At 32.3% G+C, this 22,810-nt stretch overlaps 1 protein-coding gene across 7 annotated transcripts in view; it reads left to right on the top strand.

Moving 5' to 3' along the window:
• COL11A1 (collagen type XI alpha 1 chain) overlaps positions 1–22,810 on the top strand; it is a 195,560-nt gene that overhangs the window by 77,818 nt on the left and 94,932 nt on the right. For all 7 annotated transcript variants that reach the window (XM_070486935.1, XM_070486936.1, XM_014865260.3 and 4 more), the window contains 16 exons: positions 249–305; positions 3,081–3,134; positions 5,642–5,695; positions 5,814–5,867; positions 6,038–6,091; positions 7,296–7,349; positions 7,470–7,514; positions 8,739–8,792; positions 9,236–9,280; positions 9,743–9,796; positions 10,262–10,306; positions 14,335–14,388; positions 15,516–15,560; positions 16,570–16,623; positions 16,705–16,749; positions 21,271–21,324. In XM_070486935.1, the coding sequence (XP_070343036.1) occupies positions 249–305; positions 3,081–3,134; positions 5,642–5,695; positions 5,814–5,867; positions 6,038–6,091; positions 7,296–7,349; positions 7,470–7,514; positions 8,739–8,792; positions 9,236–9,280; positions 9,743–9,796; positions 10,262–10,306; positions 14,335–14,388; positions 15,516–15,560; positions 16,570–16,623; positions 16,705–16,749; positions 21,271–21,324 (822 nt within the window). The remainder of the gene's footprint in view (positions 1–248; positions 306–3,080; positions 3,135–5,641; positions 5,696–5,813; positions 5,868–6,037; positions 6,092–7,295; positions 7,350–7,469; positions 7,515–8,738; positions 8,793–9,235; positions 9,281–9,742; positions 9,797–10,261; positions 10,307–14,334; positions 14,389–15,515; positions 15,561–16,569; positions 16,624–16,704; positions 16,750–21,270; positions 21,325–22,810) is intronic.

Raw genomic sequence — 22,810 nt, 5'->3', positions numbered from 1 at the left:
CATAATAATATACGGTGCAAGATTGTATAGGAGTTACAACAGTTTAAAAAATGTCTCATCCTTATTTAGGTAATTTATCATTCCAGAAACTTACAGTTCTTCAGCAATCGGGCACTCTTTCTAGCATGTAGCTATTATAATTGTGTTGATCATCTATTACTTCCTTAATAGCTTATGCAAATGAATATTGTGGTTTCATATGCTTGTCCAGAAGAACATTCCTGAGCTTGATATATTTTATTTTCTAGATTGCTCTGAGAGGTCCACCTGGCCCAATGGGCCTAACTGGAAGACCAGGTCCTGTGGTAGGTTACCCAATAAGAGACTGTGTGTTTAAATTTTCATATTAGTGGTTCCCTGTGCTACTTTAGCCAGGCATTGTTTATGTCTCTGGTTGGTCAAAATAGGCTACACATACCTGCTTATGGTTGATTTTGTTTCCATTAAAAAAATCTATTTCAATTCAGTCCTCAGTAAATTTTGATGAAAAGATTTCAATGAAGAGTTTTCAAATCCAGTAAATACAATGAAAAATGTAATTGAGTCATGTATTTGGCTATTGATTTCTCAAACTATAAATATAATTTATTTGTTTATAATGTTATAATGTTTAGAGTTGCTAAAATTCAATTTTTCATTAAATTCTTGAGATTTAATTTTATGTTAAACAAAATTTTACTAAAAAAGAAAAAATATTTGAAGCCAATGAAAATTATTTCACAGTCTTAGGAGCAAGCAGGATACTTGGCTTAAACTTCATGTTGCCTTCAGGATTCCACAAAGTGCTTCAGATGGTAGAAAAATTATTTTGTCTTTTAAGGACTTGGAAAATAATGGTTTTATTTTTCCTTACAAGCTTCCTAATAAACTGATATATTCCAATATCTTTAAAAAATATCTTCAAATATTTTGAAACTTACCAAATGTTAAGTAGTACCAATTCACAAAAAATATAGAGATGCTTTTCAAATCATACTTTTTTCTTAAGAAAAAAGACCACAAGGATTCAAACCTGGGTTCTCATTGATTTTATAATTAATAGAATAAGTAATTTGTATTTTAAATGTTTGCTTTTTCAATATAAAGAATGCTTATGCTGTGCTTTCATATGATATTTTTTATATTTTCAATATGCTTTATTGAAATAATGGCATTTATAGAAATTGTTACTTTAAACTTTAAAATCTTATCTTTGATTTACTTAGTAGACACTCATAGCAAACTATGTTATTCAAATTTGGATCTCTAAAACTGTATTTTCCAAAGGAATTTTCCTACTTATCTTCCCGACAAACACAAGCCTAGTGGAACTGTAGAGGGTAAGGGCCTTGATGAGCGGAATCAGTGAAAGCATGTTACACTAGCAGCTCCTGTTTTCACCACGCAATCATTAAAAGCCTGTGATTCACAGTGTGTTCGCAAAGAGAAAACATTGACAACTGTGTACACATTCTCAGTGTCATATCCAAGATTAATTAATTTACTACTTAAGTTTTTGTTATGGAAAGTTTTAGCTTCCTTAAATACTGAAGGTAGGTATTGAGAGAAAAGAATCATATTGTTTCTCTTTATCATTGTCTCTTCTATTATCCTTTATTCCAAAGCATCGAATTATTACAGACTTTCAAATTTCTGTTAGTTCTAGAGTCTAAAAGTATTTTATACATTAAAATATTAAGAAAACAAAGTGTACATCAATATTTTAAGACTTAAATGTGTACGTTCTTCCAATGAAAAATTCCTTTATTCAATTGCTTTTCCAATTGCCTTTACACATAAATAAAAGTCTATGTTATAAAATATGCAGGAAATGTAGAAAATGCTGTGCTTTCTTTCCTAACCTGTTACTGTCAATTATTTCATGATGAGTTTTAGAATAAGTGTTTGGGCAAAGTAATTATAATTTGTTGAGTAGTGGTTATATATAGAGGATATAATGCAGTAAATTAATTAAAAATAAATTGACTGTCCTATAATAGCATTCAGTTCGGTGACTAATAATCTGATTTAATGTAGAACCCCAGTTTTTCTCATGAAGAAATTTAGTTGCAAGAATTCTTAATTAGAAACTCGAAAGTCATCATTCTTATAATTTTCAATATTAGAATATTCATATTACTTGACTTGTCATATACCTTGGGCATCACATTAATAGTTATTTTACTTTGGAGCTACCAGGAGGCTATAGATATCTAACATTTTCAGACTTAGCATAATTTCAATCTTTTTGTACTTTGATTCAATGAACTATTTAGTTGAATATGTATTAATGTAAATAAATCAGAAACTTCTTAAACATACAAAGTATACTTCTTCAGTATGAAGTGTTGTCACCATGTTTAGTTTTAATATTCTAAAGCTTTTTAAGGGGATGAATGGCCTAGTATTTATTTTTAAAACTCACAACACTTTTATAAAGTAATTTTATACTTTTCCTAGTCAACGTGCCATGTTTTTGTTGCACTTTTTGAATTATGTAAATGTTCCCAGGAGGCGTTTATCACAAGGACTTATTCTCGTGGGAAAAACCAGACCAATCTGGGAAAAAATGCTTTGATATTATTTCAGGACAATTATAATGATAGTAATAGCATCTGTTCTTGACATTTTAATGCTATAAGATTCAGTGTCTGAGAAATTTCTGAGTATAAAAGCAATAACCTTTTGCCAAGTCCTTGCTGCAAAAGTGCATTCAGTGTATGCCTGATTCAGTGAAAACGTGTTGCTCTAGTACTGCACCACAGCGTAATGATAAATCATGCCTTCTGTCTCATCGGCAGGGCTCTGATGCTACACACATTAAAGGAAAAGTCAGTGTGATTTCATGAAACTGGCTTCTGTGTCACTATGCATAAAATACAGACTCTTAAATGTAGTTCACACGAATACAAATAAAGTCTGAGGAGAGATGTGTTTCAATCAAAGGACTTGAAAATTTTATTGCATTAATTAATAAAATCATACTCAGTTGAGGAAATATATTTTGAATAATGTTTAGCTATTTCAAGTGAAAATGGTAAGATGAAAGTGGTTAGGGAATTACTAAATTAAATGATTATACCCTCACTTTTTCTCTGCAGGGCGGGCCTGGTTCATCTGGAGCCAAAGGTGAGAGTGGTGATCCAGGTCCTCAGGTAAAACAATCATCTATTTTAATTTTGACTTTATTTTGTCTAGTAGGATAATTGAAGCGTCTGCCATCTGTTTTCTGAGTAAAAAAATTACTTACATTATCTTTAAGCTCACATCACTTCTTTTAACTGAAAAATCCTTAGTGGCCAGTAACTTGATTAATTTAAACAATATTAAAAGAAGATAATAAGTTAGGATGAGAAAAGGTTTGATCGTAATAGGCCTTCAGAATATTAAATTGGCTTGAGATTGTACAGAGCAGAACTATTACACCTGTGCTTATAGTGGCCCTGCCTCAAACCCACTATGGTTTCTGTGGAGAGTAAATCTAGAATATTCTCTCAGAAAGGATATCTAAGATGCTTAAAAATAGCTAACTTCAAACCCTTTGTAGAGCTGCAGAAATTAAGAAAAGCTGAGAACATCTGAGTGGAAGATTATAAAAAGCTTTTAGACTATATTTACATGGTGTGAAACTAAAAATATTATTTTTCTTTAATGATAATAAGTAGATGGAGACATTCAATAGAAGCACATTATGAAATATAATAAACTAGAAAACAGGAAGACAAAATGTGCTGTATTTTTTAAATGCATTCATTTTTAAATGAAAATGCTTCTTGCTGTGTTCAATAAATACCAATTCAGATTGGGCTGCAGGAGCTCTCAAGCGGCTACCCACTAATTTTTTTTCTTCTTTTTAAATTAATTTTATTTTAAAATTATGGCAAGGTAAAATTGAATTTCAACACCTCTATATTTTCTTTGTAACCGCTGCCACAATCGTCAGAATAGAGAAGGGTTCTGTAACCCCAAACCATTTCCTGGTGCCACCACTTTACGGTCACATCCTCCCCTGATCCCTAATGCCTGACAACCACTGACCTGTTCTTCATCACTGCAGTTTCGTCTTTTCAGGAATACCAAATAAATGAAATCACTCACGCATTATGTAACTTTTTGAGACTGACTTCTTTCACTCAGCGTAATGACTTTGAGATTCATCACTGTTGACAAGCGCATCAGTAGTCATTTCCTTTTGTTGCTGAGTAGTATTCCCTTGTGCCACGTTTATTTTGAAATGAGAAACAAATCCAAAGAAAATTGAGAAAAGTATTTGGATGATTTAGAGTGTGGCAGCCTTCTTTTTCATGCTTGGTTAATATTGCCGTAAAGGGATGGCAAGCATTTACGGCTTAACTGAGAATGGCATAAAAATATTGAAATGGCACTACATGAAAATCTAGGAGTTTAATCTTTTGTAAAGTTTATGAACTTTTTGATCAAACTTAGCTCTTTACAAAAGAGATCAATCTGAAAACATGCTGCAGTCGTTTTCATGGATTTTGCAGTTTTCCTTCACTCCTTAAGTCCAAAGAGATGCAATATCAAATGAAGAATGATTTTCACTAAAACCTAAGTTTTGTCCTGTTATTATTGCCCCTTGCCTTCCAGCTAGGGTACAGGGTCCTCCCACTACAATAATTTCTTTAAAAAGCTATATTCTTTTAATCTCTAATTATTAGACAACCTCAATTTCATGTTTCTACAGTCATTTTACAGTGATTATAAAATTTATTTGTAATTTCAAATGTGTATTACATTTTCTACCACATTCATTCTATGCGTGCTGTATAAATTAACTTAAAAAAGGTTTAGTTAATTAAATTTACAGGTGTATATAATGTTTATACTGGAACTACATTTGATCTATTATTAGTTTTATAATTTTATTTTTGAAAGTTGTGTATCAATCCCCACATAAGACATTATATATAGACATAACATTATATAGTACTGCTTCAAGGAAAAACATGGAAAATCCTTAACCTTTAATCCGACATGGCATGGTGCCAGTCAATAATTTTTATGAGGGATTGTCAAGTCATCCTCCAACATTTTCTAGATGATTGAAAGAAATATGTACCAGCCACTGTGCTAAGTTATAGGAGTATAATAGACGAAAAGACAGATTTCGTCCAAAACCGCAACAGTTAACAATTTAATGGGAGATTTAACTATGAAAAATGGCAATTATAATTCAGTGTGATAAATGCTATAAAAGAATCAATATGTAGGAGAGGCTCTACATAGCATGAAGAGAAAGGTGAAGGAAAAGGGATTGCAAAGAGTAGAGGAATGAAACAGACGGTTGAGTGTTTTCAGTCAAAAAAATGTAAAACCCCAAGGTTTTGAGAATAAAAGGAGTAATTGAGGATTTTCTTTAAGTTTAGAATATCACTTTGCATTTCTTTTGTTTAACTGTAATCGCATGTCTATAAAAACTTAATAAAATAATATGACTTTTTTTGCAAGAAGCCATTTAGAAAAATTGATTCTCTTGTCTACCACTTTATCTGAATTTTTACATAAGAAATACTTTTCTTTTATTAAAATGACGAAGGTAAAGCTAGGAGGATATAAATTTTGAAAACATCCTCTCTCAATGTGATTGAGTTTATTGATCATGAATTCTATAAAGTGGATTAATTATGTTATTTTGATATAGGGCCCTCGTGGTGTCCAAGGTCCGCCTGGTCCAACAGGAAAACCTGGAAAAAGGGTATGATTGGTTTTCACAGTGTATTTTGAGGGCATCTGAAATCAACCATTACCTTGTTTTTTTTTAGTCTGTGCTAGTAGGATTCCCTTTGGCTTAGTGATGTTCTTGGCATTATCAGGGTCGTCCAGGTGCTGATGGAGGAAGAGGAATGCCAGGAGAACCTGGGGCGAAGGTCAGCAGCTCATGTGTTTGTATTTTCATATCTTGTATGTCAGTTCACCCCTGAAAATTTTATATTTTAAAATAGTTTCTTGATATGAAAGAATATTTCACATTCAAATTACAGTACAGAATTAGGCTGGGAATGTGATGATGATGATAATGATGATGATGATTTTGCAGGGGGATCGAGGATTTGATGGACTTCCAGGTCTTCCAGGTGACAAAGGTCACAGGGTAAGATATACCATTCTATTACTTTTTATACAGGGATAATACAGGAATATCATGAAATATTTTAGAATTGATACACTTTAGGAAATCAGAAGAAAAAATAATTTAAATATTTGTGAATCCATTTAGTAAATTATTACATCTACTAGATACTTGAAAACAGGTAAGTAGAATTACACATGTGATATCAATATAAATTCTTTAATATTTTTCATACATTAAAATACTCACTTTATGCAAACATAAGTTGACGTAGAATTTATGTACAAGTATATGGAAAATAACATATTTATTGAAGAACAAATGTGGAGATTTAATTTTGCCTGTAATTTTTTGATAATTGCCAAAATTTTCCTCTTAGATTTTGTATGTGGAAATAAACCCAAAAGAAGACATCTATAGGCAGTATAATATATATACTGGCCACTGTAATTTATTATGCTAAATTAGATGGTTCTGGTAGATAGAGACGCCATAAGCTTGTTCTTTGCGATAATATGAGTTTGCAATCCAACGCAAGAGCTTACAATTTGTTATGGCGATCCAGTAGATATTAATAGTGGGACATTAAGCAAAGAGGCACTCTCTCAGTAAAAGATCAGCATTTTCTTTTTCTTCATTTTATCTTCACGTTTTTCTTCTCAGAAGTGAAGAGTGAAAGTAGGACAAACTTTAGGTAAATTGGAGAATATAAAATTTAAAAAAAGAGAACCCTATGGGTGTCTCGTAAGATATTTAGTGTATGCCTACCACATGTTAAAAGAAACATATAATTTTGTTTCTTAAAAAATCCAAAATTCCTTTAGTCTTCTAGAGTTGTGCCAATGTAATATGAATTATTTTAGAAGCAGAAAAATTAAAATTAAATTAAATTAAATTAAAAAATGTATCCATGGTTAAAACCATCTTCAGCAAAATAATTTTCTAAATGGGCTAGCTTGCAATAACTAAATATCTAAAAATTATTTTACATATTTTATTTAAACTTTCTTGTTTTTAAAATTCAGGAAACGTTTTTCCTAGCACACCATATGTAAAGCCAGTTAATGTAAAATTATGATTTATCTCTGAAGTGTTCTGTAGAGGATAAATAAAGCCTTAGTTTTTCATGCCAAATGTTGTTATATTCAGTAGGGTGGATGTAAGACAGACTTCTGAACATTCTAATTTATTTCATATTTTAATTATATTTGTATGTATTTAATAGGGTGAACGAGGTCCCCAAGGTCCTCCTGGTCCTCCTGGTGAAGATGGAATGAGGGTATATTAAACTTCATTTCTTTTAAGAAATATTTGAAATTAAAACGTAGGAGAACAAAATTATGTTGAAATGATATGTGGTCTAATTGCTTTACCTTCCCATTCATTTTGTCAACAACAGGGAGAAGATGGAGAAATTGGACCAAGGGGTCTTCCAGGTGAAGCTGTAAGCAACTTTCTTTCTTTTTTAAAAAAATAATATCCTGTATTGGAGGAATTGTAATTGGTGTTACACAAATAAAGTCAATAATAAACTCAGATGACTATTGAAATCTTACCTAAGCTAACCAGCAATTGTTATGTGAAAACAATTTTAGAAAGGCTACATAGAGCTCTTCTTTTGTTATAGAGAAAGTCTTAGACAATTGAGAGGAAAAAATGTTGAGTATAACATCTTCTCAGGCAAAAAACCTTACCAGTTTTTGTTGCCATTTCTTTGTTTTGTTTCATTTTTTAACATCATCAATAGCTCCAGAATCTATTTATGTATTTAGGATAAATGGATTTTATTACCAGAAGAAACAAAAAAATGAGGAGCTTATTAGTAAATATAGTTTGTAAGGGTAAAAATGTGCTAGATTATATCATTTTTTTCCCACTGAATTTTACAAAATGAGGAAACTGAATTAGGAATGTTTACCCAAAGTTAGTGCATCAAAGAACTAGGCCAGAAGCAAGCCTCCTAATTTCAGTCTTATTTTGCCACAATGTGGAAGCTGTCAACTCAAAGGCATAATAACTCAAGTGAATATGAGAGACAGGAAATTATCGTATTGACTTTTCAAAAGAAGGAAAAGGAGGAGGAACAGATGGAGGAGGGGGAAGATGAAGAAGAGAAGAAAGCAATTAAGTTTAAATAAGAATTTTTAAAAATCATTAAAGAAAATGGTTTCTATAATCTGCATATATAGTTATCCAGCTATTTGTTTCTTTCCCTCAGTAGAATATTCTCTCAAGATGGAATTTACCTAAACATAAAATAAATGAGAGGCATGACTTTTCCATTTGTGTAGTCTACCTGATTGCGTAATAAGATTTAATAAGATTCAGTGTTGCCATTCAAATCAGAAAATGACACAAAAGTGACTTACTTAAAGTATTAAAATATTTCCTATTTTTAAAATTTCCCAAGAGATTCATATGTAAATTTATAGAATCAAAGAAAAACAATTTCTGTACTAAAGACTGGCTTATCCATTTTGGCTTTTCAATCAGTATAAACTCTAGATATTTGGGTTATAGAAAAATAGAATTTTAAGCATCACTTTTGGTGTATTAAGGGAAGATGTGCAAACATTTTTATTCTGAACATTACATTACAATTTCTTTAAAGGAAGGAGGCGTGTTTTGAAAGCATTTCTTTTGAGCATGTGCATTTTTTTCCTCTTAGGGTCCACGAGGCTTGCTGGGACCAAGGGGAACTCCAGGACCTACAGGGCAGCCTGTACGTATTGCTGGGAACATTCAGGATTTTCCAGGGAAGATTTGTTGCCAGACTCTTCAAAGCTGGAAAGCTGTGGAAGCTTTTAGTAAACAGCCAAGTGTTTACTGCCTTGTTATTCTAAGACCTAATCATGGTGCTTATCAGTTTAACTGATCCTTCCGCTTTCCATCCCCTTCTTTCTTTTCTCTTCCTTTTAGTTTATCTGTATTATTGTTTCATATCAAATTCCCAGCACACAGTGGAAAATGCTGCTAGGTTATCTTTAATGTGAACATGGATAGGAGAGTATAGACCTTGCCTTTTTCATCATTTCCATTAAATCCTAAAATGATTTTTAGTCAGTCTAGGCTAGTAGTTATCATGCTCTTAGAGTAGTCTTTTTGATTTTCTGTTGTAGCATCTGAACTTGTAAACATCCATACATATTTTTTTCTTCACTGAAGGGTATTGCCGGTGTAGATGGCCCCCCGGGACCAAAAGGGAACATGGTATGTAGAAAATATCCATAAAATAACTCATTTCTGCAAGTTGGGTAGTAACAAACCAGTTCTTTTTTTTTTTTTTGATGAGGAAGCATGGCCCTGAGCTAACGACTGTGCCCATCTGCCTCTGTTTTGCATGTGGGTTGCTACCACAGCATGGCTTGATGAGTGGTATAGGTCCATGCGCGGGGTTCTGAACCCATGAACCCAGGCTGCTGAAGTAGTGCACACTGCACTTCCACCACTGTGCCACCAGCCTGGCCCCTAACAAACCACTTTTGTTGCTAAATCTAAAATAAAGATTTCTTACAACATTTTGCTAAGTATATTAGCGTCTGCTACTATTAATATTTTGCTGGATTTTCTAGATTCTCTATAGGGAATTTGGGGACTGTTTTTCAATTGAGAAGAAAAAGCCTATTGTGCAAAATAGCTCTACTAAAGGTTCTTTATATTTTCCTGTGGCAGGGTCCCCAAGGGGAGCCTGGACCTCCAGGGCAGCAAGGGAATCCAGGACCTCAGGTAAGTCTAAGCCAACACAGCTCCTTTGAGATGGGGTAAGATGGTATCTTTTTACTGGAAAATTAACAGCCTCAAAATTTTCTATGTAGGGCTAAATATGTTTCCAGTGTAAATTCAGGTAGATACTTCTTTCCTCTCCCCTTTTTTTCTTTTTAATTTGAGCAAATTTGCAGAGGCCCCTCTCTTCCAAGAAAAAATGAGTCATTCACTGTTCAGGAAATGTCAGGACTAATAGCCACACCTTCAGGAGGGTTCTGAATAGGATCACATTACAGTCCCATTGCCAAAAGGGTAGCTTGTGTAAAACTCATAGGGTTCCAAAATTTTATGGGGAATGTGAAGGATTTATATAGAGAGATTCTTGTAACTCATTTCATGTGAAATAGAGGCCTAATAATTTACTATTTTAAAAATGTATTCTTGTGATGTGATTCCTGATGGATGAAATTAATTCTTTTAAAATAGGGTCTTCCTGGTCCACAAGGTCCAATTGGTCCTCCTGGTGAAAAAGTAAGTTACTCTGTTGTTCTAGCAATGTCTGATGAACAAGTTTGGGTTTTCAACCTTAGGCAGGTGTAAGGCCCGCCTCCTGTTTTTGCTAAGATGTCTAGATGGCTCAGTGCATGAGGAATTAATCTGGAGTTAAACTATGAGAGTACACTGTGAGGAGAAGTCATTAATACATCTCTGAACTGTAAATGATAAAATTTTCACCGAGTTTCCATTTGGATAGCTTCCATATGTGACATTCTCAGCTATATTAATTTCAGAAACATACTGGTATAAGTGAGTTTTCTCTTTATTTTGCTTCTCCTTTTATTTCTCATTATTTAGAAAATGTAATTAGGTTTGCTTGTGACAAAGGGTTTCTAGGATGATCTGATTAAGGGAAAATTGTGAGTTATCATTACCACCATTTCTCATGTGTAAATGGCAAATGATGTTCTTGCTAATAACTCAATGTCTAGCTCAAAACAGGAATAAATCTTTAATTAAAGAGGTATCTTTTTCCCTGATCTCATCTGCCAGATTCTCTGAGTAATATTTCCTGCCCCTGTACTTACAGAGCAATATTTGCACTCCCCCATCTTCCCACAGCTCAAGACAACTACTAATCTGCTCTCTGTCTCTATAGATTTCCCTTTTCTGAGCATTTCATATGAATGAAATATATGACTGAACTTAATATATGAATTTAATCATATGAAATGAATATAATATGTGACATTCATGTCTGGCTTCTTTCATTTGGCATAACGTTTTTAAGGTTTATCTATGTTGTAGTATGTATCAGTACTTTGCTCCTTTTTATTGCTAAATAGTATTCCATCGACTGAACATACCACATTTTGTTTATATGTTCAGCAGTTGAGGGACATATGAGTTATTTACACTTTTTTGGCAATTATGAATAGTGCTGCCTGGAATATTTGCATACAAGTGTTTGTGTAGACATGTTTTCATTTCTTTTTGGTAGATATTTATAAGTGGAATTGCTGGGTTACATGGCAAATCTATGTTTAACTTTTTAAGAAGTTTCCCAACTGTTTTCCAAAGTGGTTGTAACATATTCCATTCCTATCAGCACTGTAAGATTGTAGTTTCTTCAGATCCTCGCTAATGCTGGTTATTGTTTCTCGTTTTGATTATGGTCGTTCTTCTTGGTGTGAAATGGTATCCCATTCTGATATTAACTTGCATTTCCCTAATCATTAGTGATGTTGGACATCTTTTCATGTGCTTATTGTCCATTTCCATATCTTCTTTAGTAAAACATATATTCAAATCCTTTGGTAATGTTCTAGTTAAGTTATTTATCTTATTATTAAGGTCTAAGAGTTAACATATCAAATTTAAGTGGTTTTTAAAGTACTTTTTTCTATGCATATTTCTATATGCTTACAAAATTAGAGTGCTACTGGAAAATGGCTTATGAATTTAAGATATTAGGTCCCAAAGGGGTTTTAAATCCTTATTTTAGATCAGAGATTTTAATTTGTGCCACTCTTACATTTTAGAGTAGCTCATCATAACCATACTATGTTTGTAATAAATTGCACTTGAGACATGTGCCTATTAAATTTTCTACCATGATTTAATTATCTATGCACTAGATTCCTAAGAGGAATTTGCTGTTAAGGAAAATTAGTATATTTGAATTCCATTTGTTAAAGCAAAGGTAAAATATAGGATCTGGTTCACTGCACTTCTTGTGGTAAGAAGAGAGATGCTTCTTTCTCTACTCTTCCCATATCCAACTTGTTGGTTCAAGGATAGTCTCTTTCCATCAAAAGGAGAAAGAAATTCAAGAACATGAAGGAAACATGTTTTATTTATATTGCACCTGTGGTATATATGTATCTATATTCTTTTATTTTCTTTATGATATACTGTGATCTGTTTATTCTGGTTCAAGAGCCTTGTCTCCCAAAACTTGGTGAATAGTGTTTTCAATTGGATTATGGTATAATCTAACAACTAAATATAATTTAAATAATGCCTTATATTTTTAGTTACCAACAACTTTTACATTTTTGTCTTGTTATTATATCGGTTATATATTATATAGTTAAATATTAGTTAATATATTTGTGATAAAATATTTTGTAAAGTTTAAGTTAACTAAAATGGATGACAGCTATACTTGTTTTTCTGACATTTTGATAACAAAGATACTGAATACGTCCTGTGATTTAATTTATGATTTCATAATTTACATTACTCATATATTAATTGCTTTACAGAAAACAAATAGTATTGTATAACTTTATGAGCTAAGTATGAAATAGAAAGACACAAAATAAATATTAGTTAAAGGCAAGGACTTTGAAGACATGGATATGGTTGGGTTCATTCATATTGTAACTCTGTCACATATTAACATTGGTTAACTTACCCAAACTCTTAGATAATAATATTACATGGAATTGTTTGAGACTTAAAATGTTAAAATGGATTCTATTCATATAAATATATGTGTGTGTATATATATGTATTGCTTAACATAGGGCATAGAAACACAATAAATTTTAACTATTTTATTAAAGTCTAAGAAGATGACATTCATTCATTGTACTTTATTCTCACCTCTCCAGGGAAATAGCAGGCAGTTAAGCAAGCAGATAAAAGTTTACAGAGCTTCCATTCTAAAAGAGATGGGTTGATTTTAACTTGACTTAAAAAATCACCTTATAGTAAAAGAGTTGTGATATTTCTAATCTATTCTTAAATATATAGCAAGAACAAAAAATCCATGTAGTACTGCCCACAAAGTCATTGTCATAGAAATATCAGATCTACTGATAATAATAGTTAATGGAATAGTTCTGCATTATTACTCTACATTTTGTTTTTAAGACCATTGCCTTGATAACAAAAGAAAATTTAAGTGACTGGCATAATATCGCCATTAAAAACTTAGTGTTTTATCATAATTACAAACTGTTTTGTATACATATGTCAGATTACTTGACTGAATGTGACTTGCAGAGTGGTGAAGGGGATTGAAACTTTTAAATTCTTTAAATTAAATGCAGTTAACCTCAGTTATAAATCTAAATTGTTTAAATTAAATGTTATCTTTATTTTTTGTCGTTGTTCCATAGTGATTTAAGTGAGGCTTTCTTGTAAAACTCTGTACTGTCAGTCTCCATGATTACAATGCTTTTCCTAAATACTCTCTGAGCATAGAAAACCCCTAAACTGTGTCCACAGTCTAGGATTCTTGCTGTAATCTTGCCCTTTCGATTGCTTCTAAATCCTGGCTAATAACTTGACCAGTAAGCAAGAATGGCTTGGGCTCTGGGACTTGATAAACTTAATTACTCTTAGTAGAATGCCTATTTTTCTCCCAAGAAAGGGTCTACTTTTGCAGTAGACATTCTTACTGTGTTCCAGCCTTAGCGATGGTCAACGCAAATGAGATTTGAAACCCTCTGGGGTAAACAGAGATTAGAGTAATCTGTTGAATAAATAGTATTTTGCAAACTATTTGTTAATTGCATATTAGGTGATGTCCTTTTTACATCAAAGTATTGAATTTATTTTTTTCGTGTGCTATGAATAATTGTCACACTATAACTTTTATTTCTTAAAATTTTTAGTAGTTAACTGATGTTTCATCAATGTTACTATGTAATTATTTGAATTGGCATTTAATATTATTGATGGAAATACCCAATATTTGCTTCTTCAATGATATAAATGAATGTATTTCTGACCTATATTGTTTTCCTTTTTATTCTCTAAGCTCTAGGTTATTGTGGTATGCAAAAACTAATTTATTAGTTAAAAAAGACACATTTAGGACTATTAAGGTAGCCAAAAACTAGCATATTTTTGGCATATGTTAAATTTGGTTTTCCTTTATCCCTATATACCATTTCTTTTACATAATATGTTTAAATGTTTGTTGCTTTAGATAAAAGCCAGTGACCCAAATTAAGAATTTTTTTGGTAGTATATGCCTATGTTCATTGTCAGACTTTTCATTATTTTCATTTTTTAAACTAAAATGTACTCTTTCTCTATTTGATTAGGGACCACAAGGAAAACCAGGGCTTGGGGGACTTCCTGGTGCTGATGGCCCTCCTGTAAGTAATAGTTACCTGGTCGTTAGCATTTCTATATATTATCTTCAAAAATAGATTTTACATGTGTTTTATACGTGGTTTTATTAATTCAGCAATAAAAACAGATGTAGCCAGTAATTAAACATTCATCTCTCTAAAATACCATTTCATCATGTCACTTCCATAATGCAAAATCTTTAATGAGCTTGCGGTGGTCTTTGGATAAACTCATTCTGTCACTCTAGGCCAGAAGCTCATATTTTCCTACCACTCACTTTTCTCTCAGCATGCTCTAAACTTTTCCATTGCTGTACCTTTCCCTGTGTTCCTTCTTTTTCATGGGAAGCCCTTTTCCGTCCTCTCTTCCTTTACAAAATACAAGTTTCTTGAGAGTCCAGGTGAAATTCCTCACCATTCATTCATAAATTTCCTCAGATCTTCCATGAAAATTCCTCAAGCCTTCAGGGATTTCCTCCTGAAATATAACAGTGTTTATTATATCCTATGACATAGCAGTAAATAATGTAATCTCTACACTTGTTCCTTTTAAAATTTGTTACTTATGCTTTTTTTTCTCTTGAAATTACTTACTCAGAGCTGGGATACAAAATCTTTTTATCCTACCTGTACTTGTTTTTACTGAGCTATAATTGTGATGGAGCTGTACATTTTTATTTACTGACTCAGTAAATTTATTATTAACCCTATTAGTATTTCTGATCTTGTTATATTTTCAGATGTCCCATCCACTTGCCTTAGTTCCCCTTTGAAGAGGCATGTACGATTATTTGATCAATGTGCAAAATAGAAGTCGGATTGAAATACGTTTTTGTAAGACTTTAATTGAAACAGGTTGAATTGTTGATGGATAGTAGTATATATTATTTTATGTGCTTTTCCCAAGATCTCTCAAATACATTATGTAGTTGATGAAACTTACACCCATCCAATATAAGCTTATTATATTTTCTTCCAAATGCAACAGTTTCCAATGTTGTTTAAAGCTGTGTATAGTATGCAAAATGTTCAATATGCTCTGAAATATAAGGAGTGAAACCTCAATAGACTGAAAAAAGGGAACAATTTCATAGTATTGTAAACCACCATTAATATTGCATCTCACCAATATATATTTTTGCTAAATATAGGGTCATCCTGGAAAAGAAGGCCAGTCTGGAGAAAAGGGTGCTCTGGTATGTTACAAAGTATCCATTTAAATGTCCTGTCGCCTTATCTCTAGGAGAAAAATGCTTTACTTTGATCATTTCTATGACATATATTTTTTTCCATTGATCACTCAGAGATATGAATATTAGAAAATAATTATCAGAAAATACTTTATCTCAACCTGTAAATATGTCTTTATTTTCTGAAGAATTTTTGCTAACATTTAAATATAAATTGTGTCCCTACAGTTATTTTTTGTTTAGGATAAGTGTGTCTTAGATTGATAACTTTTAATTTTGTATTAGGAATTTTATAAATTAGACTGCATTCTCTGTATTTTAAAAAATATTCTCATGGTCAGAAATAAATCCACATTCTGCATATGGAGTATATGTGGAATAAATGACCGTAAATGATAATAATGAAATTAGAAGAATTACTGAATATCATTAAACTGTTTATGTTACTCAGATTTTATCTTCACTTATTGCTTTCAGGTAACCTTTAAATAAGAGGAGATTGAATTGTAAGAGCAATGATTATCAAACTATCTAAATAAAATATCAGAATAAAAGCTTATTCAGTGTTAATACTATTTTGGATTACAATGCAGGCGTAGGGTCATTTTTGTTAGAGTTGTTAGTCTTGGATTCTTATTAAAATAGTCAGCATTACTACAGAAATTGTCTATTTGACATATTGTTCCTTTTAGCTAGGCTAGTAAAATGAAGCCAGCTGTGGGAAATATAGAATTGTATATGTATGTAATAATTATTTACATTTGTTACATACTTGTAATATTTATCTTACTTTCAACATGAATATATCATGTACAAAGCTTGCAGTAGGGTAGTGCTAGTCACATGACTTTTTCATCATATCTGACATTAGAAACAAATGATAAATTACCCAAGAAACCTCTACCAATAGTAGAAAAATACCATATCCTTGTAGATTATTTGGTAAAATTATAGTGTGTGAATGAGTAATACTTTTAAGGTACTGTATGTCTAAATTGCAGTGGGTCTTTTTCAGGGTCCTCCTGGTCCACAGGGTCCTATTGGCTACCCTGGTCCCCGAGGAGTAAAGGTAAGTGTTATTTTTTTTCCCACATTGTTTAATTCAATTTAAAATATTATGGTCGTTTAATTCTTTTCATTTATTCCATAGGGAGCAGATGGTGTTAGAGGTCTCAAGGGCTCTAAAGGTGAAAAGGTAAAACATAATTTATCTAGATGATTTTAACTATGTATCAATTATGTAAGAAATTAAAGTTTATTCAACAGATATTTCACTTCCCAAAGATATTGAGTGATTACTTACATACCAGACAATGTGAGTCTAATTTTGTACTCTGTATCTTGGAAACTTTTTTGAAAAATTTTTTATATTCTGAGGTGAGGTCTAAATTATAGAACAGAAGCAAAGGTAAGTTATAGACAAAATTAATCTTGCATCCTTTATTTTCTCACATGTATTTAACTTTTGTAAATCATAGAGTTGGTCTTATGAAAGGGTTTGCTACAGTGGTTGTACAATATCCTGTTATATGCATAACAGAAGAATGTTTATTCCCTTTTTCTTCTTTTACTAAAATCTCCAAAATTCATAAACTGAAATGCAGTACAAAACATGAAAGTTAGAAGTACCTTAACTCAATTCGGGGAAAAGGAAGTGATACCACATGCAGAGCAAAAGTGTGAATGAGGAGTAAATAAAGATTAAAACCAGGCAGAGGTGGATGAAAGAATGTGTAATGTTTTATACAGCATTTATATTTTATCTTTGGATAAAGAACGTGAAATTGAGGGGTTTTTTTTTTTTTTATATAAATGTTCAATGTAAGAGTAGAGCACCCAAGTCCTTCATTGATTAAGTTGAAATGGAATGACATTACTCAGAATCAGTACTGGATTAATTCTCACTACAATATTACATTTAAAAAACTAGGATTTGGTATAAAATGTTGGTAGATTTGCTGAGAAAATATGGAATATAACTGTTTATTTCAAGGATAACTGTTTATTCCCATCGTTATAATGTTATCAAAAGCACCTTGAGTAGATTTGATATCTGTAAGGAATGGGTAACGAGGATGGATGGACTTTTTACATCCATCGTAATTGATTTTTCTGAAAAAATTAAAAAGTAACATACTGAAGCATTGTCAAGGTATGCAACTATATTGTCAGTTCTAGTGTATTAAAAATGTCATGCCTTTTAAATTAACTTAGCTGCTTTGATGAGAATCCCAATTCATCCTGATACTGATCATCACAGATGAACTTCAGGGTATAGTTGTCTTACTGAGTTGACAACTGAGCACCGTGATGAATCGGACAGTGTTGAACTTGTAATTATTTGCAGGTTGCCTACGCAAAAATATAAATATTGTCTCATTTTTGAATTTCTCTTGTTAAGACATTTAAATATCAATTCTCATTTTTTCTCTGGAATCAGTGCCCCCATCAAGGATTTTTAGGGAAGGAGATGTTTAAAAGAAGGGTCTTTAATTGGGGTGGGGAAATTGTAAATTTCCTGGAAAGAGGGATAGAGACAAAAAGACAGAGGTAAATAAAATTATATGTGATGAGATATATGTGAGGGGAAACCTACCCTGGAAAAAAATAAATTCATATTGCTTATATGAGGAAACAATTCGAGATTACTGGTTGTTTTGAGTGATGTATGGTCTCAGAAGCAACAAGCAGATATAAAAGGAAAGAACTGACATTTTGAATTGGGAGTTAAAAGCTCTGAGTTCTGATTCTAGTTCTCCTACTAACTAGACATGTAAACTTAGTTTCTTTACTTTCCTTGAGCCTTATTTTAAATCTGTAAAATGAAGACACAGTCCTAAAAATCTCAAAGGTTTTTTTCAGCTGTACCTTTTATTTCATCCCATATACTATACTAGTAGTATATTACTTATCTAGATTTAGATAAATGTAAATGTTAATGCAAACTTTTTTCAAATGATAAGAATTCTCCCTATTTTCAACTTTAGAAAGAGTCATTAAATCCTAATGAATTTTAATATACGTTATATATTCTGCTTTTTTGAGTTTGTATTATAATCAACCACATCTCATAAGAGATAAAGAAATTGAAACTTTGTTCTTTTTACATATAACATTAATTGTTTACTAAAGGTGAAATAGCAAGTTACTTCCCTAACCCTAACTAGATTAAAAATTCTCCATTGTTTAAACTCAGATTTTTCCTTAAGTTTAAGTTAAGTTTCCTTAAGATTGTTCCTTAAACCTCAAGTAACATAGCCCAATAAATGAAGTAGCATAGGTCAATTCCTCTTTTGCATGTCTTCTAAAATTGTTTCCCTTTTTATTGTTTTTTTAAAGATTAATTCAGACCTGATAATTTTAGGACTGGAAAGCTTAGTAACTTTACAGTATTACTTGTTTAAAAAATTGTCACTTATAATAAGGATATACCTAATAATTTGAGTCATCTAATTTATTGCTTTTATTATGAATGTATTGAAAACAAAGCTGTGACAGAAATAGCATCTAGTCCACTACGTTCTCTCTTAAAAAAAAAAAAACTCTGCCTAGAAAAGATCCTAAAAACTGTTACTGATTTTTAAGCATAGAGTGAAGTATTCTTTAAACTAAACTTGGCAACTGTGTAATTACCTTTCTCTCTAGGGAGAAGGTAATGAAGACAATAGTCCAAGGGAAGTTAAGTGGTCATTTTCAGCTTGTAAGCCTCTGCTTTTGCCCAGTTGCGTTCCGTACAGAGAGAATCCTACTTCCACAAGGCTACGTTATGGCCAAAATGTTGAAAACATCAAGCTTTTGTCTTAAAGGAAACTTCTAGACCCGTCAGAATTCTTTGGTTTAGGCAAGATACCAGATTGGATCTCTTTCAGGTTTAGGTCGTATATATTCATAATTACATGATATTTTCAGGACCTTAACATACCTTGCAAAACTCACACTAAGGTGTGGATAATTTCCAAATGCTCATTTAGTAAATGTTTATTGAATATCATGGTTATTGAGAGTCAAAAATATACTAGGCACTAGAAACCGAGAGGTTAATTAAGCCTGATTCTTGTTTTATGCCATTTAGTAGAAAGAAAGAGACCTATGTTCTACTAAGTGCAGGATGGCATGTTATTGCAATAATAAGTGTTTACTAGGGGCATGCAGGATGGAGAGATTAATTTTAGGGGGGAAAAGACTGAGGTCATGGAAAACTTCATAGCAGACTCATGAACTGAGTCTTGAAAGAAGAGTAAAGTATCACCAGGTGAATAGAGAAGGTAAAAGATTTGCAGGTGTGTCTGTGAGTGTTGTAACCAACGCAAGAATGACAATGGAAAGAACGATAACAGTTTTTCTAGAACTCAGTCCCAGGGAATTGGATGAGGGTAGAGGAGAGATTCAAGACCAAAGATATGACTACAGAGGTGAACAACGGCTAGCTCATGGAAAGAAGGAGGGAGGGTGAATAATTATATTCATCAGTAGCTGTTTGGAACCATTCAGGCATTTTAAAGTAAAAATAGATGTGATCACTTTTGTGTGTTATAGAGGTCTTTTTGGCAACAGGATGTGGAAGTGTGTGTGCCAGTCTTTCTAGTTCTGTTCTCATATTCGACCTGAATTGTCTTTTCCTCAAACTCTGTAAGTCATATCCATCTCTAACTACTAATTAAGATACTGACTCCCCCCATCAAACCTTCTTCACTTCACTTCTTGCCTCACCACCATCGCCACCAGCACCAGCAACACTACCATCACTACTATCACCACCGCGACCACCACCACCACCACCATCATCACCATCACCGTCACCATCATCATCATCATCATCACATCATCTTTGTTCTCTGAACACCTATTCTACTCTGTCTGTACCAAAACTAACACAAATGTTCTACCTTGAGTTTTTATTGATAAAACAAAAACGTCAAAATACTCCACAATACTCTGAACAGAATAATTGTTTAATTAATGCTATTGACTATATGAATGATTATTCCTTAGGTATTTAATTTTTTGTGTGAAATTAAGAGGTAGCAAGGTAGTTTATGAAACTTACTTCTTAGAAGTTTAGATTTCAGTAATAATGATAGGAAATACTTCCATGGTCAAAATTTCTCCTCTCTTTGCTAAAATATGCCCAGTTTTCAGCAACACTGGTCTGTGCATATGGTACAACAATGAGCAATATCTATTTACATATAAAAGTTAATATTAATTTCCTTGTTTTTCACTTGAAAAGAGATTGTAATATAGAGAACAAGTTGAACTAGAAAGTGTTCATCTAAAGCACATACTACAAAATGCATAATAGAAAATTATTTGGTATAAGTTAGTAAGTTAAGGGTAAAGACATTTTATTTGGTAGTCCAAAATTCTTGTAATCCAAAGTTAAAATGATAATTATTTAAACATTAACTTTTTTTTTGTTCAAACAGCATAGAATATGTGTTGTTATAAGAGAATGGTTATTTCTCCCAAAAGATAGAGAAAATTTAGTGGACACATTTGTAAAAACTTTCCTAGAGTAACTTATAGGCAATAATTATAGAAAAAGAGGAGGATACTAGGGATAAGAGGTTAGAATAGGCAGAGGAGATTTCACAACTAGGATTCACATTTCTCAGAACAATTTTCCCTAATTATCAGTATTCATATTTTATATAGCGATATTTTAGATTCACCCAAAACTGATTAAACATCTGTTTTATTACTTATATTTTTTTAGGGTGAAGACGGTTTTCCAGGATTCAAAGGTGACATGGGTCTTAAAGGTGATAGAGTAAGTGAAAAGAAAATTTGCACTAGTATATACAGTTATGTGTATGTGTGTGCATGCTTATATTTAAATATAGCAAGCACAAGATAAATACAAATGTTTGTACTACTTGAGACTTTGCTCATTTTGGTTTTTATATGAAGATTAGACATTTTCATTCTTGTGGAGATAATATAGTATCAAATGTCTTTTTGATGTTATTTTAAATTCCCAAATGTCCCCTAACATGTACCTGAACTCTGTGTGTGTGTGTGTGACATGTACCTGAACTCTGTGTGTGTGTGTGTGTGTGTGTGTATAAATAGGTAAATAAATTGGGTGCTGTTGTATACAGAAATTTTCAAAAATAATGACCAAATTGCTTAAAAGAAGTAATTTGACAGGTTTGTTCTAAATTTTGTCCATATATAGTGATCTGTGCTGCCTGGAAACTATTTCTCTGCTGCTTTCATGAATTTTTATTATATAATAGTCTTGAATTTTGACTGTAAAAATAATACACTTTTTTTTCTGGTAATGAGTATCTAGAAAAAACAAAAATGTGAATCACTTGAACTAAATTAAATATTTTATTGGGAAGATTTATTTTATAACTAACATAATAGTACCTAATAAATCTAACAAAGGAGCATACTAGAGAACATTTTGTTTCCCTAAAATGCATATAGTCTGTGTCCCGGATGGGGACAATAACTTACATATTCCAGTACCTAATACAGATGCAAACCAAGTCTAAAATCGAGAGGTTGTTCTGGTGTTCCAAACTTGCTATTGTCAGAGAGGAAAAATTCTTTTTCCTACTACTCTGCTAGGTCTTCAGGCTGGGGCCCCATAAAGTTAGACTGGCAAAAGACAGACTAACAAGAGAAAAGCAAACAGAAGTTTGCTAGCTTGTGCATCACGTTTATGCATGGGAGCACTCAGTGATGAGTAACTCAAAGGGATGGTTAGAACTTGGTCTTAAATAGTGTTTTAGGAAAGGAACAATACATTTTTGCAGAAGTAACGAGAAAAAGGACAAGGACTTTGAGTTTCTAGGGCTGCAAATTGTGGGAAGGCAAATATATGGGAACCCAATGGTAGATAAAGGCTAGTTAGTAAAGTTTGTTGTCTAGATTCCTCTGCTGCCTGGTTCTGACTCTGGACTGATAAGGATCTAGTTGTCTCTAGTGATTAACTTTTGTTGTTTCTGGTAGAAAGAGGAAGAAGGACACCTTTGCAAGTTTATCTCCTTACTTTTAGGCAAGTAGGGAAGCTCAGAGAACTTTTCTTGCATCTGCTTCTTCTCAATGGCCTTCAGCATATTCAGCATATTCAGTGGCATATTTCAGAGTGGCATATTCTGCCATCCTACACTATCAAATCTTGATTTTTATTTTTTTTCCTCTTTCTCTCTGCAACACAGATGCATTAAAATTAATTTAATATGATACATGATAGCATTTGGTTTCTGTGGGTTTTCAAATGTCAGACTATATTCAGTTGTTTA

The sequence above is a fragment of the Equus asinus genome, chromosome 16 (genome assembly GCF_041296235.1).
Source record: "Equus asinus isolate D_3611 breed Donkey chromosome 16, EquAss-T2T_v2, whole genome shotgun sequence".
In the NCBI taxonomy this organism is placed as follows: Eukaryota; Metazoa; Chordata; class Mammalia; order Perissodactyla; family Equidae; genus Equus; species Equus asinus.
The sequence above is the reverse complement of the archived record's forward strand: the minus strand, read 5'-3'. Positions and strand labels throughout refer to the sequence as shown.